The 27,349-nt window shown below is 36.8% G+C and overlaps 5 protein-coding genes and 1 non-coding gene across 6 annotated transcripts; 3 read left to right on the top strand and 3 right to left on the bottom strand.

Moving 5' to 3' along the window:
• Window positions 1-74: 74 nt before the first annotated feature.
• LOC145220640 (EF-hand calcium-binding domain-containing protein 9-like) lies at window positions 75-943 on the bottom strand. Its single transcript, XM_080087849.1, has one exon. The coding sequence runs from the start codon at window positions 733-735 to the stop codon at window positions 139-141; it is 597 nt and encodes a 198-aa protein (XP_079943975.1). The 5' UTR covers window positions 736-943; the 3' UTR covers window positions 75-138.
• Window positions 944-1,116: 173 nt separating this feature from the next.
• On the top strand, window positions 1,117-3,465 carry LOC145220637 (tetratricopeptide repeat protein 14-like). Its single transcript, XM_080087847.1, has one exon. It carries the CDS (start codon window positions 1,167-1,169, stop codon window positions 2,970-2,972), a length of 1,806 nt encoding a protein of 601 aa, XP_079943973.1. The 5' UTR covers window positions 1,117-1,166; the 3' UTR covers window positions 2,973-3,465.
• LOC145220641 (uncharacterized) lies at window positions 3,397-5,376 on the top strand. Its single transcript, XM_080087850.1, has 6 exons — window positions 3,397-3,566; window positions 3,949-4,009; window positions 4,478-4,610; window positions 4,784-4,916; window positions 4,981-5,003; window positions 5,073-5,376. The coding sequence occupies exons 1-6, from the start codon at window positions 3,397-3,399 to the stop codon at window positions 5,111-5,113; spliced, it is 561 nt and encodes a 186-aa protein (XP_079943976.1). The 3' UTR covers window positions 5,114-5,376.
• Window positions 5,367-9,750, top strand: LOC145220639 (cyclin-dependent kinase 10-like). The gene is made up of 10 exons (XM_080087848.1): window positions 5,367-5,503; window positions 5,575-5,647; window positions 5,882-6,056; window positions 6,540-6,689; window positions 7,005-7,180; window positions 7,437-7,567; window positions 8,121-8,313; window positions 8,511-8,580; window positions 8,641-8,674; window positions 9,583-9,750. The coding sequence occupies exons 1-10, from the start codon at window positions 5,438-5,440 to the stop codon at window positions 9,607-9,609; spliced, it is 1,095 nt and encodes a 364-aa protein (XP_079943974.1). The 5' UTR covers window positions 5,367-5,437; the 3' UTR covers window positions 9,610-9,750.
• On the bottom strand, window positions 9,749-26,837 carry LOC145220636 (AN1-type zinc finger protein 4-like). Its single transcript, XM_080087846.1, has 18 exons — window positions 25,586-26,837; window positions 24,774-24,895; window positions 23,649-23,724; window positions 23,122-23,189; window positions 22,741-22,853; window positions 22,520-22,617; window positions 21,509-21,707; window positions 20,835-20,901; window positions 20,512-20,673; window positions 19,525-19,661; window positions 16,406-16,502; window positions 15,240-15,384; window positions 14,612-14,746; window positions 12,928-13,501; window positions 12,117-12,252; window positions 11,891-11,970; window positions 11,029-11,192; window positions 9,749-10,413 (listed from the first exon to the last, which is right to left on the bottom strand). Exons 1-18 carry the CDS (start codon window positions 25,639-25,641, stop codon window positions 10,278-10,280), a joined length of 2,565 nt encoding a protein of 854 aa, XP_079943972.1. The 5' UTR covers window positions 25,642-26,837; the 3' UTR covers window positions 9,749-10,277.
• Trnas-gga (transfer RNA serine (anticodon GGA)) lies at window positions 11,455-11,528 on the bottom strand. The gene has a single exon. It is a non-coding gene; the product is annotated as a tRNA-Ser (tRNA).
• Window positions 26,838-27,349: the final 512 nt, after the last annotated feature.

Here is a 27,349-nt window from a genome sequence, read left to right as displayed (position 1 = left end):
TTGTGTTTATATCCAATGAGATGAACGCTTGTCTCATTGACCAACAAAAATCACAAAATATGAAAAAAACGCTTATATTTGAGTAAAGATTTGAGCATCTTTTTGCACCAAAGAAATATGACGATATCAGGGTCATAACTAATCAAGATCGTCATCTTCATCAGGTTGGTCGCTTGCCATGTCCTTCAACATTTTTACTTTCTTTTTTTCATCAAGTTCCTTCTGCTTATCAATACAAGCCATAGCAAACATTTTAAATTCTTTGTAATCAAGTTCTTCGTCTCCTGATACATCAAACTCGAAAAATATGTCTCGTACCGAATGATCTTTAAGATTAAAAAGAAATCCATACTGTCCGAACTCATCAGCGGAAATTGTTCCGCCACCGTCTTCGTCCATCATCTCAAACACGATCTTTGAGTGGCGAAAAATAAACTGTTTTTCCACCCGGTCGTTTAGTGCTATGAGAATGCACACCAATAAATAAAACTCCTGGAATCGTATGTATCCTGTTGCCTGTTGATCAAGCATATCCAACACCAGAAAGATCTGCCGTTTATCCAAATTCGTAACATGTCGCATAAACTGGTAAAACTGGATATCATTAAGTTTGTTCTTGTTATGGACGTCGAGAAAACGAAAATATTCGAGAACCAAATAAGTGTTCTTCACCGTCAATAAGCTGAACGAACGGTCCAAATGCAAATAATTAAGCACTCTTGACTTCACCTTCATCCTGTTACTGACCCGATCAAATCTTGTAGCAAACTACACTTGTAAAAATAATTGCTTGTTAACAACAATCTGCTCCTAGGCAACTCATAATTGTACATTATGACTCAAATTTGTCACGAAAACAGTCAGAAGGGTGAGACTTTTTAATCTGATTAAAAATAATGTGACTCAATATGTGTGAAACTTGGCGTGAAACTTTTGCACGTTTGCAAGTTTGTCTTTGCACGTTAAAGTTTGTTATGGTTTTTAAGCTGTTGTTTTACATGGGCAAACAGGAAGGTTTTGCCAAGACAGCATGTCAAATTGATTTTTGCTATTCATCTGGTATTTTACTTAACTTTTTTTCTGTTTGAGATTTTAGTTATTTTGTTTTTACACCATATTTGTTTTTTAATTTATTTTACTGTGTTTTTAGTTATTTTGTCCTAAAAATGTCAAAAGTTGAAAGGTTTGTCAACAAAATTGGCAACAATTTAAAGCGCTTACACCGCAATCGTTCAACATCAGTAAAACCATGGTCCCCGGAAGAAAACAAAAAGGATATTTATGCAATTCTACCGCCACTGGAGATGTTTATGGGCGTATCAAGTTCAAGATTGGAACATTTTGTTGCAAATAGATTTGAAAATGGAGATATTGTCATTGGAAGAGTAGCAGGCAAAAGTGATCGAGGACTTTACATTACATTGTTGTGTTTTGATGCTGGTAAAGCCCATGATATTGAAGACTTTGAATTTGAAGTGCAATGCCCCAAAAGTGAAATTCCTACTATAACAAATCATGAAAATCCAATTTCAAGATTTACTGTAGGTGACATGGTGCGTGGAGCAGTAATTGAGGTAGACAAAGCTCATGAAACAATGATCATTTCATTTCATAAACGATACAGCAAAACAGATTTGTCATTGGGTAGTATAACAGATGAAGACTTGCCTGTGTCTTATAAAAGGTCATTGGTACTAGAAAACGAAACTTATGACAAGATCATGTCACACACTGCTGGATTTTTCAACCCAAATGTTACAGAATACCTGCACCAAAGACTTGTTATGGGTGCTTGCAATTCCCTAATTGATGATTTGAAACAGGTTACACTTCCCCCAGAAGAGTATTTTGATCAACTCCGAAAAAGGCAGTCTGCAAAAGTGGCCAATGCTGCAGTGAAACGTGGAGTAGAGTTGTATGGAAAAGGTAAAATAATGGAGGCTTTGCAAGAACTTAACCATGCCTTGGATTTAGACATGGTAAATGTTGAAGCATTGGTTGCCAGAGGGGCTGTCTATGCCAACAAACGAACCTTTTTAAGAGCTATCGGTGACTTTGAACATGCTCTGAAACTTGATCCTATGCATAAAAATGCCAAAAAATATCTTGTGGAGGTTTTGGTTGAAAGAGCAAAGAGTATTGAACTTGAGGCTAAAGACATTCAGCAAATTAAAGAAGCTACAAGACTGTACAAACAGGCTCTGGGATTGGACCCTGCCTGTGATGAAGCAGTCAAAGCATTAGGGGCTTTGGAGAAGTCTGCTGCAGTACAAAAGGCTAAAAAGCGCTCATCATCAACAGATTCAGGGAGCGAGGCAGAATCCTCGAAAACAGCAACAATTGTTAAAGTTCGCCACTTGTTGGAACTAGAAGCAGATTGTAAACACAGTTCGAAATCCAGCAAACACCAAAGAAAATCAAGCAGGTCAAGGAAGAAAAGCTCCTCCTCACATCACAGGTCCCCTTCATCATCTTCATCAACTTCATCAAGCTCCTCATCTAGTAGTTCTTCTTCTTCATCAAGTTCTGATACTCCGAGAAAAAAGAAGAGAAGATTATCTTCAACATCTTCTTCTAAAGAGCGCACTCGTAGAAGAACATCAGAGACTGGGAGAAGTGTGGAAAGAAGCCGTAAAGAATCAGTAAGCAAAAAGTCAAGCACAAAAAAACAGGAAACTTTTCACAGACCTTCTAAAAACGAGAGTTCAGAACACTTCAAAAATCAATCATTTTCAGCGAAGCCTAGTTACAGAAGAAAGTCTCTGGGCTCCAATACAAGCCAAAGGTCCAATGATAATAATAGCCAAAGGTCCAATGCAGCAAATGGATCAAACAATAATAAAAATAGGAGGTCATCGCAAAATGACAGTGGTACAAAAACGCATGTGCCAATAACTAAAGTAAACAAAGACACTTTTAGCAGTATTTTGGAACAGATTTCTAAATTTGAAGGAAAGCGCAAAAGTCTTTAATTCTTTATTATGATGTGCAGAAATGCATAAAAACAATTTTAAATGATGTGTTGAAACAAAGTTTAAGTTAAATAAGTTTTTCTCCTTTCCTGAGCATAAAACATACTTGTATATGCTAATTGTTTGGTTATATTTCTGTCAATGTTTTAGTACTGTTTTTGGCATGGTATGGAATTCCAACATGTTCCTTAATGTGGTGTATTACTATTTTTATTTTGCAGTCAAGCAAAGTACGATTCTTTTCTTGAGCGAAAAACAACATTGTTTATGGATAAAACATTTTTTAATCCTAATTATAACATCACCAGCATCAAGTAAATTTATGTTTGTTTGGCAAGTTTCACTGTACTTAACTCTCAATTGTTTGTATCATATATTTGTGACTTCAGAATGACGGAAAATTTACATCTCAGCCTTGACTTTGATGTATTTGGCCAGAACAAAATTGATTAATCTTCACCTGCATTTGTTGTTGCTTTTTTACTCTATGCAGGACTTCTGGTTTTCAATTAGGAATGTAGTTAGTTTTCAATTTAAAATAATGAGTTTAGTAAAAAATGCTGAAGGAAATGAAGGAGCATTGCTGTTACAAAGGCAAGATTATTGCTTTGAAATATGCCCAGTGGTTCCCAACCTTTTTGTCCTGTGTTTAGTTGATATTCAAATCTAATTCCCTCCTATAAATTTAGTTTGCTAAAATATCGTTTACATTAACATTTTAATCTAATTCTTAGAATAGAAAAGCTCTATTGCCTCTAATATTCCTCTTTGTATTTCTTTGTGCTAAATATTATGAACTTTACTGAAAAATAACCAGTAAGAGATAAATATTGTGACACAAATTCCCCTCCTACAAATTACAAAATCCCGCCCTGGTTGGGAACCACTGCAACACATCACAAACTTTTGAATGATTTTAAGTTTGATTCGGACTGTGTGAGATATATATAGTAATTTTACCATTTTCCTTCTGTAGATACCAGGAACAATGGCAAGCACTGCATTCAACCACAGTAGACTGTACCAAAGATGCAGAGGTAATTCTGGCAATAAATGACTTTAAAAACGAACATGTCCTAATGTAAAAGTTTTTTTTTTCATTTATCCAAATAGTAAATTTCAAAAGTTTCATATTATAAGCTTGAGAGGGATGTGTAGCAGTACAATATTATTATATTGTTTGTGACTTTGAACTGTTCAACCAAGCTTTTAAGTGATTTTTACTGTCATGCAATTTCTTGACATTTAGTACAGACCAAGATTGTGACCAAATTTGGTACATCTTAAAATGTCACCTTAATTCTTTGGGGACACCCAAGTCAGCATATACCACAATATAAACTGTGTTAAAAGGCACATATGCTATAAATACAACACCTATGTATCGGATATAAATGTGCAATACTCATACTGCAAATTTTGAACAAAATTTTTGAAAATTATGATGTTGTTTTAAAGTTTAAAGTACACTTTTGTGTCTTACAGTACTGTTGGGTGTTTTTCAGAAACTTAGCAAGCAGCTTCAGCAATCCCTGAAACAGGTTGATGTCAGTAACAAAAAGTTAACACGGTTATGTAGTCACCTCGTGTTACTTCAGGATATCAACCAAGAAGTGGAGGCAATTACTGTAGCTATTGGTATTAAACAAAATTAACTTTTAAATTAAAAAAATGTAGATATTTTCAAGTCAAAGATGTCAAACTGCAAAATGGATAAAAATACATTTCTGCATTGTACTTGTAAATATTAACTTGGAAAAATTATTTGAACATTTTGTGACTTACTTTTATTGCAAACTAAATATTTTCAGGTAAAGTAGGCGCCAGTTTTGAAGAAGTTTCATCTATTCTTGCTGTGTATGAGAATGTTTCAGAAGAATATGAAGCATACAAGAAGTTACAGCATTTAAATCAGGAAATGCACCAATTTAGAGTTTGCAAAAGGTAATTCATTTAAACCTTGTTATAATCTAGCCTAGATACATTCTTATGAAACTTTTTTTCTCAGATTGGAGTTGGATATGGTAAAAGGTACATTGTTTATAGTTTGTAACAACAGCTTTTCTACATTTGTTTCAAAACCTTTGTAATATTTTTCAGCCAATATAGCAAAGAATAATCCCCCTACAGAGCCAATCTGACCTCAAAATTTTTGGAAACCAGCAAACAAGAAATTCTAGTGTACTGATGTATTACAGTATATGACAAATATGCCATTTTTTTAAAGATCTATTAATTATGTTTCAACTACTGTACTGTGATTGATTCCTATGTTATATGTGATTTAGTTTACACTGTTTGATTTGGCAGCATTGTGCATTTTTCTTTTATGCAAGTTCTTTTAAGTATTTGCTGTGCAATAACTCATTGTATCAAAATACTGTGATCATTTTTAATGTTTAGACTTTCTTCATATGTTTTTTCCCTGATTAAAGATTGTTAACTTGTGTAAAACTGTTAAAACAATGGAAGACAATGAACTGGTCTCATTGTCAACTGGAAAGATGTTTAAAATTCCTGAAAAAGACAGGGTAAAGTTGGGGTTTACTGTGCTTTTAGTTCTTAACATGGGATATGAAGAAAATACATTGTGTTTTGGCAGTTGGGTAGATGCAGAAGTGTCACTTCGTTTGAAAAACTGAATAGAATTGGAGAAGGGACCTATGGAATTGTGTGTGAGTAAATTAAACTTATTTTAGCTTGTTTTAAAGAACTTGTTTTAAAATGCACAAGAAATTACAGCCTTAACAAAGGCATTATGCAGAACTCTGAAAATTGTTACTAAATGTGTCATTAAAAATTGTTTATGCTATCAATTGTCTGAATTTGGGTAGTGTTCATGAACTTATAACTGAAACTGCATTGAATGCATAATTTTTAGATATCTTTTTTCATGTCTTGTTTTACAGATCGGGCTAGAGACACAGAATCAGACCAGATCGTAGCTTTAAAGAAAGTGAGAACCGAGAATGAAAAAGATGGCATGTCAATCAGCAGTTTACGTGAAATCACCTTACTTCTCAACCTCAAACATGAAAACATAGTGGAGCTGAACGAGGTGGTGGTTGGACAGAGACTTGACAGGTCCTGTTATATTTAAGTGAACACCAATGAAGATGTTTGTATCACCATAATGTAGGTAATATGGCATTATGTATGACAGTGAAGATAAAAGTCGAAAGTCTATTCAAACTTAGTTTTAGGTAATCATTATCAAATGAGCTAGTTTTGATGATAAAACATTTTTTGTCTCCATCTTTGAAATAGATAATATGCTTTTGCCTAAAATAGAAAACACTTTATATCTTTGAAGAATATAATAACATTAAATACAGTGTACACCTAATCAAAATGTAGTATAGCAGAATGTTTAAAAACTATGCACTATCCATTTGAAAAGCTTAAACACATCAACATGTTAAAAATCACTGACCTAAAACCAGTGTCCCTCCAAAAATGCACTTTTGCTCCATTTTTGGCCCAAAAGAAAAACTGTTTTCCACACAATGCTTGAAGCACTAAGGCAACAATAATCCACATTCCTGTGGTATTATTTTTCTGTTGCAGCATTTTTCTGGTGATGGAATATTGTGAGCAGGATCTTGCCAATCTACTCGACAACATGTCATCTCCCTTTTCTGAGGCTCAGGTGAAGTGCATCACTCTTCAACTTCTTAAAGGTCTTGCATTCCTGCATGAGAGCTTCATTGTTCACAGGTAGAGACAATTTTAATTAAATTCTTGCCTATTTCCTTTTAGGTTGTTAGTTTTTTTTTTTCGTACTGATTTATAGGGCATGCCTAAATGTGTAAGTCCACTGCTGAGCTGCCTTGTTGCAGAATTATCAGGAAATAATTTGCACATTTCTGTGATCTCATATACCAACTGGGCCCAGTTCATATCTTACAAGTGAGAACATGTAGTAATAATACTTATTTTGAACAACATAGTGATAGATGCCCTTTTCAGTAATTTCAAGGGTTTGTTTTCTGCTTACATCATATAAAAAGTCAAAATCAATTTTGTATTCAGAGACTTGAAGGTTTCAAATCTACTCATGACTGACAAAGGCATTTTGAAGATAGCTGATTTTGGACTTGCTAGAACACATGGAATACCACAAAAAAATATGACCCCTTGTGTAGTAACTTTATGGTACCGAGCGCCAGAACTACTGTTTGGATCAAAAACCCACAATGCTGCCATTGGTAAGAAAAACCTTATCTTAGAATGAACAGTGTTTATACAGTTTAACTCAGGGGTCTCCAACACTCGCAGTGTTATTGAATTTGAGAATTTTTTGTTGAATTCCTACAGCCAACAGTGGTTTAGTGATATTGATTGCATTTTTCTTCAAAAAAGTCACTTTCTAAGCACTTAAGATAGACAATAAAAAACTCTATTGTAGAATTTTTCTATTGGTAATAAAGCAGTGTTTATCAGTTGTGTACACATTTTTTTCAGATATGTGGGCAACAGGTTGCATCCTGGCAGAACTGTTGGCACACAAGCCATTATTTCCAGGCAAGAGTGAAATGCAAATGATTGAATTAATCATAGAAATGCTGGGATCACCAAGTGAATCTATTTGGCCAGTGAGTTTGATAATTGTTTTAACTTGCAATACTGATTTTGAGCAGTAAAAGTATTTCAAACATCATAGTTTACAACCTTTTCCATTTTCGCCATGTGTTTAGCCTATCACATTTGAAATTTTGAAACGTACATTAACTTGTCAGAGCATTTTTACATTTGACCCCTAAGTTCAGAAAGCTTTGGAGCAAGGATTGAAATTCAAACATTCATGCATCCCAATATAACATACACACAAGCTTGATATTACTATTTTTGTATGTTATCACTGCATTTGTGCTTTATGTGAAGTGTCTCATATAAGACCTCGAAACACTAGACAATAAAAATCTGCTGAAAGAGCAATAATTGTTGATGACTAGTGGTGGGATTAAAATTTTTTATCAGCCGGTTTACAGAAGTCATATTTTTCAGCTGGTTCTGTTACAAAAAGTCCATTGACAGTAACCAGTAACGCTAGCCGGTTCGCTGATCTCATAAAGTTTCATGAGACGGTTCTACAGAACCGGCTGAATCCCACCACTGTTGATGATACATATGCATTACTTTACAAAGGGATACTCGCAACTGCCAGCAATCAAGAGTATTTATCTGCGCAAGCAACCATACAACAACCTTAAACATCGCTTTCCGTGGCTGTCTGATGCAGGGATGAGGCTTCTCAATCTTCTGCTTATGTACAATCCTGATAAAAGAACCACTGCCAAAGAGTCCCTTGACACTTCATACTTCAAGGAGATGCCTTTACGTGAGTCGTACTGAATTACTGTCAGGCAATTGTAGGAATGTAGGACAAGATGTTGTTTGTTTTGTACTAAAAGCTGTTACTTGCAGCATATCCTGGGTCATAAATTTTGTCTCATCATGGCATTAAAGGGCGAAGTTTTTTTCTGAACTTTTCTCGGTATTTAATTTTAAATATTTAATATGTCTTTAATTTTTTAGCTTGTGACCCGGACATGATGCCCACATTTCCCCATCATAGAAACAAGAGGAAACCACTACAGGAAGAAAAGTAAGCTGATTTCCGGTTATCTGTTCGCATTTTTTCTGAAAATAAAAAAGCTATTTTTAGGTCATCAAGAAAGGCGGATGTCTCTGTATCCAAGGTAAATTAACTTGTCAAAGTTGTTTATTTGCTTTTGCGTTTGGGGCAAAGCTTATGATGGTCGCCTGCCAGGCTGTCATCCACAATATGTTTTGTCACAAAAATTTTAATAAAATGCCATGACCATAATTTTGCTTGGTAAATCTTTATGGTCGATGGGCAGGCATCACCTGAATGTGTTATGCTCATCTGCTTCCTCTAGTTCAGTGGTTCTCAACCTTCTATTAATCACTTACCACCTGGAGACTTTTTCTATCATCGCTTAGACACCATCTATATCTAGCTGGCCGTTGGCATTTTAAGCTCATCCGCCCTTGATTAGGTCTTATTTTTGGTCCTAAACGGGTTGCTAGCCACCCTCCATACTACAGAAGTGTAGTGTGGTGAGCCGGTTTAGTCGCCAACGACCCGACTATGAAACAGGTAGTACTGGATTAAATATTACCAGTAGCACGCAGAGCATAACCTAACCTAACTTGACTTAGCAATTCCAAAAGAATGTCCGAGACACCAGTTTTACCCAAAACCAGGGTCAGTTGGGCCAGTTCAGTTGCAATTTTTGATCTGACTTTAATTAAGTATGGCAGAAAGCTACTCGCGCACCACCTAAAAAGCTGTTGAGAACCACTGCTCTAGCTTAATGGTTAAAGCAATGCTGCTTCAGTTTCTGGAGAAAACACTAATGGGCGAGATGGGATTAGAACCCATGACCTAATGAATACAATGCGGTTGCGCTCACCACTCCGCATCTTGACAAAAATGTACCAGCAGAAAATACGGTTGTCAGGCAAAATGTTTTGACAATAATTCTCGGAACGGAACTTTTCCTTACGTAACACGTGCCACAGAACTATTGGCCAGCTTTTTTTCACTTAAATCAAGTGCTAATGTGTTCCTGTGTTCTTGCAGCCAAAGAAACGGAGACCTGGTTCATGACACTGCTTTGGTCAAGTTACGTCGCCAATTATCCAAAAGAAGGTAGCGTCCTCTTTCCCTCAACCCTGTTGCTGGGATTGATGTATGCTGGATTCCTCTTTGAAATCACTATGTCCACAAGCAATAAACTGAAACTCTATTCGGTCGTGGTGATCTATTCTAAGCTTTTAACTCACAGTGTGTCAGATATAGAAGATGCTAAAGAAACAAAAGGCCAAAGAACACTTGAAAATCGTCAAAACACACGCACGTATAACATCACAGTACGTAGGCGCTGTAGTTCACCATATTTAGATCTTTGTGTTTAACATAGAAAAATGCAAACATATTATTCTCGCTGCAGGCTGAAAGACCCCCATTGTAAATTTTCCTTGTATGTGGCAACATAGAAAAAAACAATTGGAACATAGAAATTTAGCGCCTAGCGAAACTGAAATAGGGTTTCTGCACCTGTTTTATATATGGGGGTACAGCTACTCCCAACGCAAGGCAAAAAAACGTTTATGGGTCTTTGGCAGTGCCCAGTTTGTAGCGCTTAGCCCGAATCGCGAGAAAATTTAACAAAAACAATACTGAAAACAACAAAACAATTCAATGGATACGAAAGGAACTTTCAAACAACATAAATGCAACAAAGGATGTGTTAATGGTTTTCTGTGTGAAACTGGTTAGATTTTTGGAAGCTTGGGGGCGCTAACGAGCGGGTTTGCCTCCTCTAATAATTTTCTTCCTGCAGTTTTGTAGTCGTAAGTGCAGTCGTGTGTTTCCGCGTAGCGATGAGTAGCGCAGAAGTTGTTTCCACACCTAAAATAAACATAAATGAGAATACACCAACACGATAAAACTGACGTTCTAATAGCGATAAATTTTCGGTCGCTTTTGCACCATTGAGCTAGGTGTTATCACTCGACCATTGGTGCGCACCGCGTTTTGTGTGTGTTTCACCGCCCTTGTTGCTTTATGACAACTTTGTGTTTTAAATTTATGTCATTACTCTGATGAAGGTGTCTCGTGTGAGACATCGACACGTCGACAAACGTCGGGTTAGTTACGTAAAAAATGAAAGCTATTTTTATCACAGCTGCAAACAGTGCACTTCGTTTCGACCTACACGGTCTCATCAGTGCAGCTGGTGACAAGACATTAACCGTACAGGCTACAGCACTCTAGTTTGTTGGGGCGTACAGCTACAGGTTGAAGAGCATCTTGTCGGTGCCACAAATGAGCATAAAACCACAAAAGAACTGGATTCATTGCACTAACGAGTCCATGTGGGTTGAAACAGTGCGTACTGTCTGCAGCTAACTTATCATAGTACCGCCCCATTGCTTTCTATATTGTAAATATATTTTCACATAACGTAAAATCGAAGAATCCTACATGGAAAACAAAGCAGAAAGCTAATAAAGTGTCACACACCTGCAAATGTAGCTGGAAGCGAGGCCAGTGCGCTTGGCACAGAGAAAACACCTTTTCTTTTTGCTGCGTTGTTTCACAGGGGGAAGAATCGTAGGGCCTCGACTACTAGCACCACCCAGTTGTGGCGGGAGGGTGGAATTGGATGCATGGTTTCCATGGGAAGACTGCAAAATTATCAGTACGTTTAACATTATATGACACCGCTAAACTGGTGTACAGGAAAAACATTAATTTACTGTGTTTCTATATGATAAGATGAACATAAATTCATGACTGGGATCAGCCCTGAAGCGTCTATGCAGACCAGCGATCACGGCACACTCATATATAAATCACAGTACGCCAGGCCCATTGAAGGCGCTATACCGAATCAGCCGGTCACCAAGCATTCACCACCATATGGCAAGGCGTAGGCTAGAAAAATCTAGCCTGCGGTGGGATTCGAACCCACGACAGGAGTCTTTCCGGGACTCGCGCTCTACCAACTGAGCTACACAGGCCCAGTGGAGAATCCGCCGAAAGTCGAATCACAAGCACCGTTGCCTGCCTCGTATGCTGCACATGTGGTGTGTTTCTATATGAGAGTTAATGTTTGTTTTCGTAAAGCAATAAGAATAATTTCATGACAAAAACATGCTGTCAATGAGTGACATCACAAACAAAAGTTTGGCATGATGCAAATTGTGAGATTGGTATAAAGCATTTGGTGATTATAACAACATTAACAATTCTGTGTATAGCTCAACTAGTCTCCGCCTATTATGGAACAACTACTGCGCAAGTAATTTGTGTTTGATTGTAGTTGATAATGGCATATTTTATATTTAAATTTTATTAAGTGAGAAAAGTCAAATAGGTTCACCTTGAGCATAGACCTTCCACCATCTATGCCATGATGTTGTAAGGTTGTGCGGTGACGTCCAGAGCTTTGTCCACTGTTACCTGTAACACATGTCATGTAGAAATTGACCCAGACGATTTTCTTTGCAAACGTGATGAACTTGATTTGTTTGTTTAGTATAACTATGTTTTCAGACTACTGAACAGATTGGTAACCATTTCTCAAGTCAAAATTTGCTGTTAATTACCCCTCTGTCCATCTTTAACTGGACTTCGAACAAATGTTCTTAAAATACTCGCGTCCATGGCTTTATTAATGAGATCCACCACTTCTCGAGCTTCTTGTCTCGACATTGATTCAACTTTACCATGAGGAGACTCTTTCTGTTCAAACAAAAATATACAGCTTCATATATAGACAAAATACAGTTTGTAAAACCACTTTACTAAAACAATCACCAAGCTGGGAAAACAGCTGTGCAACGTTAAAACTAGTGACGTATCAAATATTTGATTGCAGGCTGGCAACGACGGCCAAGGCAACTCGAAAACCAACAGAATATGATCAAACGGCAACATAACTATTCTACTGTAGAAACACCACTGTTTGCATGGTAGTAAACGTATTTTTTCATGTTAAAAGCGCAGCGTACGACTTCGAGTGACGTCACAAATGACTTGGTTGATTCGGCCGAATTTCTTCTTTGCCGATTCGGTACATCACTAGATGAAACATTATGAAAGCTGCTGAGGGTTAAACGAAAAATGAAGGTTGAAGAATTTCCATATACAGCATTGAGATTAGCTATACCAACACGTCATATTTACCACCGCAAAATTACCATGGCACATACCCTGAATCATCAGTATAAGCATTACCACATGCCAGGTTTATACTCAATGTTTACCCAACCAACGTGGCTCAAGACGCTGCGCTCATCACAAGAGCCTTCGGTTGTGACAACATAACGCTATGACGTCGCACACAGACGCTAAACGCGGGAGTCCCTTAAAAACAGCACAGCTTGAAGCAGTAATAAAAACACCTGTGGTTCTTACCATTCTAAGGCCTGACTTGCTTGAAACCTCCCGCAAAGGACGGCGAGGACTTGAAAGCGTTGATGGTAGCTCGTTAACTCCAGTTATTGACCGACTGTCTGTTCCTATAGTGTTTTGACCAGGCCCAGAGTCCTGCAATGGCTTCGAGTTCATTCGCTTTAGTCGCTGTTTTTGCCAGGTCGCCGATGCCGCTGAGGAACGCACACTTTGCGGTGGCGGAGGCTGCGGAGTAAGCTTGGTGTCTAGTTTTTTCAGCGCTTGTCCATCTTTACCGCTTTGAATCGTTTTTGCAGGAGTTGAAAAGCTCGGCACGGGCCTACTGGCCACAAACTTGCCGGGAATTTCATCGGCGTCTATAGATGCCCTTTTGCTGGTGTGGGAGGTCTGGGAGGGGTGCCACACTGATGACGTAGGCACAGTGTCACGTGCCTCAAAGGGTTCACCCATCGCCGAGGGGCTTTTGAGGAATCGGCCGCCCCAGTAGTATGGGGCAAGGGAGCTTCCCACTGAACTGTATTTTACCCCGTGTGCCGTTTCGAAGACTTGAGGTGCCAAAGCAGGAGGTTCTTCTTTTCTGTAAATTTTTAAATACAGAGTTTATTCTTACGTTTCGTCTACCCAATATATTACTGTACTTTACAGCAAAATCTCTAACATTTTAATTTGTGCTGTTTTGTTTAATTTGTTTTTGTCGTTATTGGTTGCAAGTATTTCAATTCAGCTACGAAAAATTGGAAACATATTTCATATTGTTTTAGGTTGAATAAAAGTTGAGAAAACTAGAATGGTCGATTTCCTATATATTATCATTTTATATATTCTACATGCTATTTACCGATGCACTAAATACATCATTTGCCCTACTGACGTGATAGTTTTTGCAAGTAAAAGGAAAGGGGCCCATAAAAACGTTGATTTAGGGAAAAAGTGTCATTGCATAAAGGTCACATCCTCAATATCTAAAATACATCTGCTTTTGCATTACAAAATCGGTAATTTTTTTAAATCGTTCATTTTAAGGGCCTATACCAGCAGTAGATTGAATCCCATAACGAAACCTACAAGATTTGTTTAAGTGGAAAACCTGTTTTAAATTTAGCCGCCCAATTAGGTTACAAAACTGCGATGTTGTTAATGACATCTCTAAGAGATGTACCGAATATTCGGTTTGCAGATTTATTCGGCCGAATCGGTCATTTTGCAAAGATTCGGTTTCGGCCGAATAAATTGTTGCGATTCGGCCGAAACCGAATATTTTACGAACACAAATTTAAAGCGTTAAACGTGTCTTTGCTGCTTATTAAGGTCCATGCAAACTTTCAAAAGCCCAAACATAACGAAAATTGCGTCAATGTTTATCTTTTTCAACACATTATCGTTTTTCCCACGGTAGTCAAAAAAATTAGTAATTCATTGGCAGGTTGCCAATCATGCTTAAGGCAATTTTAAACCCCACAGAACTGAAATAAGGACGAAACACAACTATTTTGCACTGGCTGCCTGGTAGATAAACATTTTTTCACGTCAAACGCGTAGCGTACGACTTCGCGTGACGTCATAAATGAAAACCGCCGAATATTCGGTTTCGGCCGAATCAAAATTTAGCCGATTCGATACATCACTAAATTCTCTAGTTGTAATATACCATATCTTTTGCCACTGGTGATGTATTTGTACAACTTACGGAGGAGCACTAGGCGGAGAGGCAGGGGATATGACTTGTTCTTCTGTGTCTTCTTCTGGCGAAGCGATAAGACCGTACGAACGCAGGTACAAGTCGTGTCTGTTATACGTGAGGCCTTGAAGTAAGGACGACGACCTTTGAAAGTAAATATTGTTGGATGATAGAGGGTTGTTGACTCCAAGGATGCTTGCTTAGTTTGTAAAACACGAATTGGGAGAGTCAATATTATCGCTTGTTTTTCGGACCAACTTTAGTTGTTTGTTCCTTGACGTCAGATAAGGTGGAAAAGTAAAAATAGGACAGTTTAGTTGTCACTTTTGCTGATATGAGAAGTATTTTCCTATGTTTGAATTTTCCCCAACATTTGTTCCAATTTAAATTTAGGAAATTTAAGACAGGGCAGCTTTATTAATCTGGCAAAATTAAGGGATCGCTGTTTAACAACTACACAGTTGACATCAATTTGACCTTTGCATGACGTCACAGATAAGTCAGGCAGAGTATTACGTCATCGTCTCAGATATATCCAACCCTTTAAAACTTTTATGTCACAAACAATTTATTAAGAAAGTCAACAATCAAAGAGAGAAACTTTGTATGTCATTTTTGTTCGTTGCGTTAAACTTACCTTGGTGAGGTTTTCGGAGGTGCTGGTTTACTTGGCTTATTTTGTGGCGAATTTCCCTCTAATGCGTTGAGAAGGCGTCGTGTTCTCGGGCTAAATCGGCCGCATGACTCAGCTTTTCCGTCTGATGATTCAGCATCTTGAGGTTCTGTTTCAACACATAAACTGTGTTTAACACAACGCGCTGACCTAAGTTTCATATTGAATAAGGTTTTGCTAATGTACTGCTGACGGTATTTTCCTACACACGTTTTGCTATTATGCAAGTTCTTGTACATTAAGTCATGTATTTGCCTCTGAGAGTTGAAAAACACGGATTCCAACCAAACCCGCATATTTGCTGTTGTGGCAATAACCATAAAGGGCAAAAAATGCCATTGTGTCAGTTTTAGAGTAAGGTCTGATTATGAACTTTGGCATCACGTACTACTTCAACACAGCCATAAACAGGTTCGCCATTGATAAAAAAACGTGTGTTGTAATGTCTATGACGTCAGCACAGCAGGTGACGTAGAAAGCTTCCTTGACAGGCCCATAAACAACTCAGTGATATGCAGCTGCTTTTTGCATAGCTTCACATGCTATGCAGGAAGTTGGTATAATTAATTTTACTGTAAACAAGTCACAATTGCTTTTAGGGATGGGCCCAAAGTGTTGTCTATATGGATGACGTCAGAACGCATTTATATGACGTCACAATCGAGAGGTTAACTGTTTTATGACGATGGATGTTTTGGTCATAAATAACTAAACGCAAAACTAATCGAGGTTGACCTGTAGTGACCTCTTGTCAGCTTTTTATAAACTTATGTAACCCTTCCAAGCACCAAGCTACAAAACCTACTTGAATGGTAAGAATTGGATTAAATTTTGATACGTTAAAGTTGTTTCAAACTTTAATAGCACATATTACCAGTGGTGGGATTTAAATTTTTTGTCAGCCGGTTCTATCACAAGAGTCATATTTTTCAACCGGTTCTGTTACAAAAAGTCATATACAGCTACCAGTAATGCTAACTGGTTCGCTGATCTCATGAAATTTCGTGAGACGGTTCTATAGAACCAGTGCGATCCGTCTAAATCCGACCACTGCATTCTTGCTGGGGTTTTAGAAGTAACGAATAAATGCGATCGGAAAATTTACAATGTAGATTTCGTTCTATACTTACTGTTTGTTCCATTTTGTTCTGGAAGTTTCTTGGAGTCGGATTGTTCCAAGGTGGAAGGTTTCGCTGCTTCTTTAGGCGAAGTTGGCTCGGGCGCATGCTAAAAAACAATATCCCAGGTAAAAATGTAAAAAAATGGAACAATTTTGACAGGTGAACCATACTGTCTGATAAAGTATATTGAGGTAAGTAACACAAGGTACATTTGGGAAATCCTCATTACCCGAAAAATTTGCATTAGTTTGAGATAAAATTCAGCATCGCACGTATTGTGGTGTTACCATACGTCCGGAATTAGTGCGTTAAATCTGTGTTCGGAATTTTAAAAAGAAAACACTCTTAATGTTCGGAATTTTAGCGTGTAGTAGCCTAATCTACAGTAGTTCTTATAATTGTTTTTCCTGTAGGACAGAAAAGTTTCTGTTTAACTGTTTTCAGTGCGGTTCTTGATGCACCATGCAACCTACATTTATGCGAAACAACTGATCAGTATAAATTGAAGGTTATTTGGTGATTTTTGTGCCTTGAAAGCTAACAAAACACAAGCATAAGAACCGGGTTGCCCAAAAATAGGTCCATCAGTCTTGGTGAACATAAATCTCTTTGTTTTGCAACATACTAAGAACAAATCTGCGCTTCTTATTTGTATGTTATTTTACCGAAATGGCACTTTGGGTTGGTAAAATTCAACATGCTATATTTACCATATGTTTGGTTTTGCCATAGACATTTTTTGTAAAAAAAGAATGTCGCCCACGCGGATATGCCAACCCCAACGTACTGCACAAGTTAAAAGTGTATATGGGCCAAATTGTATATCCCAGGGGTGGGGAACCTTTTTGTTTGTGAAGGCCGCCAAACGGTTTATCGATACTCGTTCAACCTGGTATATCCCAAGGTGATGGTTTCAACCAACTAGCTTGCAGCCACAAAGTGTTTGAGAGTATAATTTTATCAACAAACTTGAGTGTTCGAATGAAAGGCAATGTCAACTCATGATTTTTCCATGGGAAATTCAGTGGACATCAGTCAAATACAGTCGACCACAGTAAACAAAAAAAAAAAACGAAACGACACTCAAGCAAACGGATTACGTCATTGCAGTGATGCTTGTGACGTAACAAAGAACTTCCGAGGGTATTTCAACACTCCATATTGTCGATTCAATCGATAACTACTCGAACTGCGCTGGCTTCGACAATGTGATTAAAACGGTAAAATGTATTAAATAAAGCGATTATGTTAAGAATGCTTTATAAGTTGGGAATTTTAAACAGCTTTTTATGTTTTTTTACATTTTGCCGACGGCGGTTGGCTTTAAGGGAACCGAAAATACATCCCACAAAGGTATGTGTTGAGAACTTGTCTACTGATCTGTAGGCTACAGTTTGAAGGTGAATAGCATAAGTAACTTATTTGTTCACTAATGTTGCAATACTTGCGGTATAACAGCTCTATATGTTTGATTAATTCACAAATCGCTCACTTAATAACGGTTTTTTTTCATTCCCTATTTTTTAACACAGTCAAAAACTAGATTAAAGTTTTAGTTAAGGTTTTTAAACAGAAGTAATATCGAGGCACAAGCGCCAAAAAATACACCAAAACAAACGTATTTTTCAGACATATATTTTTTTTCAAAATTTTGTGCACTAAATTGCAGCGCTGGTTTTATCGGGTTAGTAGCAACCTACTGAACTCAATTCTTTTCAGGCAAAGCCTGGAATCCAAACCGCTCTAGGCGTCTACAAATATCCTAAAGACTAAATTTGTTTACATAAAACACCAAGCAGCAGCTCTATTTAACGTATGGAACAGTTACATGTACTCGTATTCCGGGCCAAAGACATTCAACTAGGAATTTAACTCCTATCCAACTAAATGCATTTGTAATACAACAAAGGATAAGAAAAGTGTCAAACAATTGTTTTAGCCAATTCCAACGCCTGAAAAAAACTGGACTATAAATATAAGCCTAATGTACGTCAGGCATACAGATGGAGACAATAGATTACGTCATGGTCTATCCTCGGTGTGACGCAACCCCGTGCGTAAGCTACAACGACTGACGTCACTATGTCTGAACATGCGCCTTCAGGGCAAGGAAGCACGTGCTTTGAAACACGTTATGTGCAATAGTGTTGAAATACATGATGACTTACAGACCTCCTTGGTGATTCTATTGTGATGTAACAATGAGTCATATATCAATCTCACAACATGAGTTATATATTCCCAAGTACTGAGTCAAATTTATGGACTTATTTAATGAAAAGTTATCTTGTGACTTTTTGTAGGTTATTTGTAACCATTTTCAAGTCTAAATTTAATGTCGCTTTGGCCTTGCTTATAATTTGAAGCAATTTTTCTTTGTTGTTTAAAAACACAAATGTTTGCAATGTTTTCTTATACACAGAGTTGCCATCGGCTTGAAGCCAAAAATAAGGATAACCGCAAACATATATTTTCGTACGAAACGAAACAAACATTATGAACAAATCTTTGCCTTCATATGAGCAATAACACACCATATGCAATATTTGGGCTAGAAAAAAATCTGTTGCAGCAACTCCTTGTTTGTAGAAAATACTTCGTGCATCTCACAACCGCTTAGGTCTAGGTTTACTTGTAGCAGGGATTTGACCAGTAATTGTTGAAAATAAGACAAAAGAAGGACTTAAGTCAAAAATAAGGACATTTCTTAGAAATAAGGACAATGAACTTTTCTAAGACATAGCCCTTCAAAATAAGGACAAATCTTAGAAATAAGGACGGTATGGCAACCCTGCTTATACAGCATTACTTAAACGTCGCATTACATCTACAAAATGTAGGGGGCGGGAAAACTTGGCCGAATGGCCTGGTGCGCCTGACCCATATACAAAACCTGATCGGGTTTCGTCCCCGGGAGTATCCTGGGTTCGAATCCCGTCAACGACAAAGGGCAATTTTCAGTTCTTTGACTGCCGCCTGATTGTCGAAAAATACAATCTACAAAATGTACTGTACAATATATTTAGGCATTCAATATGTAAGAATAAACTGGTGTACTTAACTCTGACAGGGCACAGTTTATGAGCACAGTTTATTTATTACACTAATTTTACTGATGCATGTTTTACCTTTTCATGGGTTATTTGCAAGGGTGTTTCTGTCTTTTCATCTTCCTGACTTTCCACCACATTTTTAGAGCGCTTGAGTCGAGCTCTTAACAACTCCGTTCGAGAAATTGAGGTGGAACGAAGATTGCCTGCACAATCTGACAAACATAAAATCATATAATGACCAGAAGAGGAAATATTTTTTATTATATGAAACCCATGTCTGTTATTATACCTATATCTGTCAATGGTTACAGACAGTAAAAAACAAAATATTTTTTTTGTTTTGAAAAAAACTTTTTTTGCCAAATAGCAAAACAGATTGAGATGTAAGCATAACAACACCCAACATAGCAGTAAAAAGTCAGATGGTTTATTGTTCATATATTTAGGTTAATGCTCATGCCATCATCAGGAATTTTAGATTACAGTAATCAAACCTGTTTATGTACACTTAAACGGTGTGCAATAAATTTAACACCCCATATAATGATGCCCATTTGGGATACATTGTCAAAAGCAATTTACTTTGTTCGTTAAGCAAGTTTGTGAAGTGGTTTAACACCCACTTGCCAACAGATTTTAACAATTACCACCAAGCAAAAGTGGATTGCATTAGCATGCTTCCATTGTATAGTAAACCAAGGGGGGTGTTTAAACAAAAACTGATTCAACTTTCACTAAATCAGTTGCTAAATAAATAAAAAATGGACGAATTTGAAGGTAACAAAAATTTGGACAAATATGTTTTTCTTTAGAGACAATATTTACCAAGCAACTTTCAAACTCAAATATTGCATATAAATGGTACAGTTTTAAAGATACCTATGACTTAATAACAAGTCAGAAAAATGTTTAAGTTTTAAATCATAGTGATTATTGTCAATATTTACACAAAACTGGGGGCTCCAATTTAGTTTTCAAAACCTATTAAAACCAAATGAATTTCTTTAAAGACAACAACAAAGAATTACAAAAGTTTTATACCTGTTATACATGCTAACCCACCTTCAAAGGAAAATTTATCATTAGAGGGAACAGCTTTAGTACTAACAGGCTCTTGGTCCTTACAAGTTGAAGGGCTTAATTTGGATTTTTCACTAATTGATGCCTTGAGTTTTTCGATGAGCTCTTTACGCTGAGAGGCACTCTTCATCTTATTCGACTTCACTAAAACAAAGTACAAGTGAAGGTCAGATCGTTTGTGGACGGCAATTAAAAGCCAATTGCCAGAATTCTTGTTTAATTGACAAGTTGTAAGGCTGCCAGCACCAAATAAGGCACCAAAATAACACCCATTATGTCTAAATTTAAAAAAGTAGTAGACATACCAGTATCAGTTCTTGGAAACACTGGGGGCCTTGGAACACTGTGTTTTGATAATTTCATTTCAGGAGTCTGTAAAAAAGCATAGTAATAACAACAATCATTTAAAATGCATTTCAAAGGCATTAGATGATTGAAATACTCTGTTGGTGCCAGTTTGTAGAATGTTTTTTATTGCTGTTTTTGTATGTGTTTTAATGCTTTTATCATTTTTTAAGAATTTGCCTTTCAAAATATGCCATTATCCTGATGAAACCGTCTTGTATGCGACGTTAAAACGTTGATTATTTACAATAAAACTGCTTGAAAAGCAATACTCAATTAAACATTATGCCTGGCAGTAACAGCTTATTCATTGAACCACTTTGTTGTGCTAACTTAGTATATTATCATCAAAACTTTTATTGAATAGAAATATCTTGCTGTAATGAAACTGCATCAGTCTAAGTTATAGAATAATTTATCTTTTTAGCCCTTTTAATTGCACAATGCCAATCAATAATGTATGAGAAGAATACAATTTACTATTAAACCCTTGTAATTTGAAAAACAATCATATCTAAATACATTCTTTCTCACGTCAACGCTAATACATTCACATGTACCATCTCAATCAAATATATGGACATATAATTTCAATGCGAAACTAGGACTGCTAACATTTGTAAATTTTCCTGACCTGCTTGGGATGTTTCGATGACCCAATGTTTAAATTTTGCAAGTGTGATCTTAGTTGCTTCATCTTCGATGCTGTTATGTTATTCTCCACCATCTGGGCAACACTGAGAGGTTGTTGTCCTGGTGACTGACTTTGCATGGCAAGGGATGATTCCTCTTCTGTGTCGTCTTCATCTTCTCGTAAATTGCAAGCTGACCCGCTGTTCATAAGTTGGATTTATAACACCACGGTTAAGCAAGAAATCAAAACATATCACTGAGAGGGGTTTCAAGGCATTTTCTTAACCTGCATTTAGGTAGTGTTTGATTCAGATTGGATTCCAATTAAGGGTATATAGTTGACTATGTGGCACAGAGTTGTAAGTGGGCCCAAAATTAAGGCCTGAACCCGTAAGTTCAAGCCCAACTGAGACTTAAAAGACGGTAAAATTATGCCAAAATTTTACTGAGTGTGTCATGGCCGATTTAAGTCAAACATAAGCCCAAACCCCAAGTTCCCAGCAAAACTTAGAATTGTGGTATGGTGTGTACAACTAGTGTAAAAAGCCCATTCCTATGTCTCGTACTTCCCTATGTAAGAAAATTTGTTTATTCCAGTTAAATGACATATAATAGGTCAAAAGAAGGTTTCAGTAACTCAACTAAAGATGGCTTCACTAGACAATAAAAAATGGTTTCTTTGAGAAAAAGTCTTGCTTATTGATCAATAAAGATTTTTGGCCGAATGGGCAGGAACCTGGCCGAATGGCCTGGCGCGCCTGACCCATATACACCTGGTCGGGATTCGTCCCCGGAAGTATCCTGGGTTCGAACCCCGTGAACAACAAAGGGCAATTTTCAGTTCTCGGACTGCCGCCTGATTGTCGCAAAATACAATAAAAAATAAAGATTTTTCTTTTGGTCTAGGTATATTTTTGAACGTTATATCTTCCTTGTGTATTATTTATGAATAAAACACCTCAAGCGGAAATAGGCTGTCTTACCTCAAACAATAAATTATCTTAATGCTTACCTTAGGGAATCTGTAAAAGGAGTAAGGGTTCCATCACCACGGTCGACCACACGAAAAAAGTTCAACTGGTCTCCATCGCGATAAACTAACAGCGTCACCTTCAAACATTAAGCACATGAAATATATACTTTACGTATGTACTAACTGAAAGATGGTCATACATTATGTGTACTTTTATATCAATAAAAAAATCTTAACCACAATTTGATGGTCCCAAGTACCTGCTTATTGCTATTTCCGCCACTTGGTGGGGGACTCAGCTTATCAAAAAGTTCTTCTTGATTTGACTCAACATAATCTGCCATCTCGCGCATGCTAGGATCTTCCATTGCAACTGAAGGATAGAAAAATCAATCTTAATACATATATATATATTACATGTGCAAAAAGTCTCAATATAAAGTAGATTTTAGGGGCATTTTTTAATAGTATTTAGGCATTTTTGTGTTTTTGTGCTTTTAATAGCTATTATTTTTTTAGAGTCTTGTGATTAAAGCATTATTTACAAAAATATATTTTATGATTTTTGAAGTCTTGTTACAAAACTACTGGCTGTTATTGCATACTCCAGAATCTAGACATGAAAACAAACTAATATTTACTTCTTCTGGTATTGATTGGTCCTCCCCTCATTGCAAGCACAAGTTTTAAAGTGCATCCATCTGTAATGCTGCAAACACAAAAACATGGACTTGTTATCAATATCAAATATATATTCTACATCTGTTTACACTTGTAAATGATTGTAATTGGGAGCTGATATGGCATTGTACAAACAAAGAAATATAACTAAATTTCACTTTGCCCAAAAGGTGTCAAAAATGCTACACAGAACTTGTAAAAGAAGACAAAAAAGAGTTCTTTATTGGGGGCAAATCAAGGCCAAGTAAGGGCCAATGCAGAGCAGGGCTGCAGAGAACAAAAGTTGAGACAATAAAATTGACAGAATTGCCTCTAGAGCCGACACTTAAAAGCACTTTGAGTCGCTACTTAACTCACATGTGCTAGCAACGCCTTAGTACAGTTTGCGACAACAGGCACAAGCACACTGGCTTAGCCTTAGTCTCAAACAGCTATACATTTTGCATTACCAATATTAGATGTAACGTTTTCAATAAAATCACATTACTTGTAATCATGTAAACAGTAATCATCTTCTAATTCCATGTCGTGCCAAATAAGATACTGCTGGCCAATAGGAATGCCTAGTAAAAAAGCAAAGTTTTAGTGTATTGTGATTTTAAGGTGACTATACATTTTTAAATTCACATAAAAAACCTAGGTAGAAGAAATAGTTTGACAAGTGTTAGTATAGCTTTTCAAATTTAACGAAATACTTTAATTAGAGTTAAATGCTTAAACATGTCTTAGCATCAGTGAAAAATGGTCGCAAAAAGATCAAAGGAAGGTAGCAATAACTTCTAACAACAGACTTTATATAGCAAACAAAGCAAACAGGGGTGCACATATGTAATAGGAGACCCATTGGCTGGCCTGGGAAGTATAATATCCATTACATTTACATAGCCCATGCTATGTAACCATGCCATAGAAAACTGTCAGTGATCAACAAGCCAAGTCACACAATGCTTTTATGTAAGTCACCTCTCTGGTAGGAGCGTTGTCTCTTTACACCAGCCAATTAATCAACATTACATCTATTTGGACTAGGTCCTGGTTTGTTTGTGTATTACAAGACAATCTAGGTCATAAGTTTATCTTGCACAAGTGTGATTGAAACGACTAAAAAATGATAATATGGCAACTTTAATAGTCAGTGAGTTGTTTGTCTGTTTATTATTTAGCTTAGTAGCTTCCAACCTTTATCGATGAATTTCTCACTTAACAGTTTTCTCCCACAACATTTTTTCCTCTCCAAAAGACTACACAGTAAATGCTCAACTATATAAATATCATTCAAAATTTGGTATTTTACCAACTTCACAGGCTATATTCCTAGAGCTGAAGTGTCTATTTACAAACCACATGTAAAGCTTAAACTACATTCCTTTAATTTCTATTCCACCCTTTTTTTCCGTTGGGAAACACTGATTTAGCTGTCTTATCCAAACATTACCTTTATCAATTAAGTTCGTGGCAATGTTCTTGTTTTGTAAAACACAAATTCTCCATGTAAATACATACAAGCAGTCCCACCACAATTCGTTAAAAAACTATTACATGCACTGAACAATGCAAAACCAACAGCAGGACCAACGATGGGGCTTTTTGAAAATGCAATGGTATTACTTACCTTCTAAACGTTGAATCTTGGCCTTAACAGAAATAACAGTTTCATAGGGTGACACCCGAAGTTCAAAACAGGTGCCCGTCAAAGTTTCAATAAAGAGTTCCATCGTGCTGTACAATGGCAATCTGCCAGAAAAGCAAATTTTTAAACACAATTTTAAAAAGGTAAATCACAAGCATACACAATCATACACATGTTGACAAAGGCATTACCAATACCTCATACACATCAAGTTTTAGTGATGGGACGAGTACCCGGTACTCGGTATCGATGGTATCGAACGATTTTAGTGGTATCGATACTCGTACTCGGTATCGAAATATTTTGCCTCAGTTTTCTATACCAACGTGCGAGTACTAAAGGGCGACTTACACCATAGGAATACGGGGGAACTTTATGCCAATATTTGCTTCCGACAGCACAAAATTGGAAAAAAGTTCCGCCAGTTTACGTATATTTTTTTCGCTATCACATGGAGATTACATTTTTCAGCATGTGTGTGCGCATGCCTGTACCCCGACCATGGCAGATAAATTAGTCAGTGGTATACAACTAAGTACAACACTACACCTAAGTACTCGGTAATCGTACTCGGTATCGAAGGTATATACATGTGGTACTCGTACTCGGTATCGGTACTCGCTTCAAAACCTGGTATCGTCCCATCACTATCAAGTTTAAGTCAACGAAATATGGGGTCTTAGTGGTTAAAGGTGGCTATTTCCAACATAAAAAATGTTTAAACACCTCGACACTGTAGATGAGTCTAGAAACAGCCTGTTCACCCAAAATTAGTAAAAAACAAATTGCAATACCTGTATGCATAGTCTAATTGATCGGCGTCACTAAAAGTAAACTCCTTTCGATCCATCTTCACACAACAGAATTGTTTGAAGTATTAGATTGATACCATGGATACCAGTAATATCTCTTGTGTGTGACAGTAAATAAATGTAACAGTTTCTTTTTCTCGCAGTGCCTTGCAGTTTATGCTAGGCACTGGATACCGTGCCTTTATATAGTTAACACAATGACATGATTATTTCCTGTGAATCAAATTATTTTGGTTATTGCCAGTAACACGCACACAATATTGCCAATAGGGAACTGCAAAACAATACAAACAGTAACCATTTGTCTTTACTTTTTTGCATTGTTTGTTTATTTTTATCTTCCGTGGACAAGCAATGCCTAAATGTGATACGTTAACAATGAGTCCACCATTCAGCTGCAAGTTTTATTGCAAGTCCGCTGATTTTTTATTTAATTTGTTTGTTTTTTGACTTAGACAGTTGCTGCCCTAAAATTAGTTTAACCCATTGGGAACCACTGGGTTGGAGCAACGCCGCTCAAGTTTCTTGCTCAGAAAAACACAAGCAACTGAGATAGGATAAGAACACAAAGCAGTTGGGCTAACTATCTCAGCTTGAGCAAAATGATGTTTGAAATATCATCCACTGAAATTAGAATTGTTATGTAAAGCAACATCAGGTCTGACCTGTAATAGAAGTTGTATTTAACCAATCTTTCTTTTAATTTTACATCATAAGGTGCAAGTTATAATATATTTTCTGTAATAAGATTGGAACTTTAGACAAAAGTGGAAGAAACCAGGTCTTGAACTCGGGAGTCTCAGTTCAATCTTGGCTATTACTTATGAATATTATGCATGAATCAATAAATCCTTACTTATGCCACCAAAAAAAGAAGTAACAAACATTCCTCATTATCTTGTAATTGTCTCCCAACATTTGAAACATTTATTTTCGTTTACACATTTAACACAAATGGTAAACCTAAGTTTGAATAACCAAGCTAACTAACTAAAAGTCCCAAATATATTTTCCACGTCTCTCTGGTGTTGACATCTTGTCAGATGTCAGTGCCACTTTTGATCGAAACTTGCAAAGTACTCATATCAGTACACAAACTTCATACCAGACAAAAGATTCTCGTCAGAACCATGTTCCCAGCATAAACCCAACGACCCGTTTCTTGCATTCTAAAAACAATATTGGTATGACATCGCCTTTTTTCACTTAGCGCCGTTTAACAACAACAAGAACTCATCAGCGTGGGAAAATTCCCGGGAAGGAATTTGCAGACCCGGATGCGAATATCGCCATAACACCTGGTCACGTGATGCAACAAACAGTTTTTTTTTTGCAAACTACCAATGTCTTTATACGTTTTTACGGCTTTTTGACCACAGTTCATTGTTACTAAAATTCATTTTGTCGCAGCATTGTTTTTGCGTTTTAAAAAACACTGTTCTGGAGTTTAAATTAAGTTTTGCCTTGTGATTTTATTATTATGCCGCAGATGGTCTCGATTAATTGTTTTCTGGTATCCTTGTTCTTCGAAGGAACTTCGTTCAAGCAGTTCTTTCGAAGAACAAGGATACCAGATAACAATTAATTTTAGCTGTTTTTTATGTCCTTTGAGCAAAGCGGAAAATTGCAAATAGCTACTAAGCTACTTGACCATTGCGTGACTTTTAATCCCCATTGATTGTATCTTTTCGTTGTGTTCTTTCGATTTTCAGTTACAAATGTAAAGTTATCCTCTCAATACAGTGT

The sequence above is a fragment of the Phallusia mammillata genome, chromosome 3 (genome assembly GCF_965637545.1).
Source record: "Phallusia mammillata chromosome 3, kaPhaMamm4.hap1.1, whole genome shotgun sequence".
Lineage (NCBI taxonomy): Eukaryota > Metazoa > Chordata > Ascidiacea > Phlebobranchia > Ascidiidae > Phallusia > Phallusia mammillata.
The sequence above is the reverse complement of the archived record's forward strand: the minus strand, read 5'-3'. Positions and strand labels throughout refer to the sequence as shown.

Excerpts from the sequence above, each read along its gene's own strand:
- LOC145220640 (XM_080087849.1), bottom strand. The coding sequence starts at position 735 with ATGAAGGTGAAGTCAAGAGTGCTTAATTATTTGCATTTGGACCGTTCG.
- LOC145220637 (XM_080087847.1), top strand. The coding sequence starts at position 1,167 with ATGTCAAAAGTTGAAAGGTTTGTCAACAAAATTGGCAACAATTTAAAG.
- LOC145220641 (XM_080087850.1), top strand. The coding sequence starts at position 3,397 with ATGTATTTGGCCAGAACAAAATTGATTAATCTTCACCTGCATTTGTTG. Across the intron at positions 3,567-3,948 it reads GGAGCATTGCTGTTACAAAG|ATACCAGGAACAATGGCAAG; the intron begins GCAAGATTATTG and ends TTCCTTCTGTAG. Across the intron at positions 5,004-5,072 it reads GGAGTTGGATATGGTAAAAG|CCAATATAGCAAAGAATAAT; the intron begins GTACATTGTTTA and ends AATATTTTTCAG.
- LOC145220639 (XM_080087848.1), top strand. The coding sequence starts at position 5,438 with ATGGAAGACAATGAACTGGTCTCATTGTCAACTGGAAAGATGTTTAAA. Across the intron at positions 7,181-7,436 it reads AACCCACAATGCTGCCATTG|ATATGTGGGCAACAGGTTGC; the intron begins GTAAGAAAAACC and ends CATTTTTTTCAG. Across the intron at positions 7,568-8,120 it reads CAAGTGAATCTATTTGGCCA|GGATACTCGCAACTGCCAGC; the intron begins GTGAGTTTGATA and ends TACTTTACAAAG.
- LOC145220636 (XM_080087846.1), bottom strand. The coding sequence starts at position 25,641 with ATGGATCGAAAGGAGTTTACTTTTAGTGACGCCGATCAATTAGACTAT. Across the intron at positions 22,618-22,740 it reads GCGGAAATAGCAATAAGCAG|GTGACGCTGTTAGTTTATCG; the intron begins GTACTTGGGACC and ends TAATGTTTGAAG. Across the intron at positions 12,253-12,927 it reads GCAAGTCAGGCCTTAGAATG|AAAGAGTCTCCTCATGGTAA; the intron begins GTAAGAACCACA and ends TTGTTTGAACAG.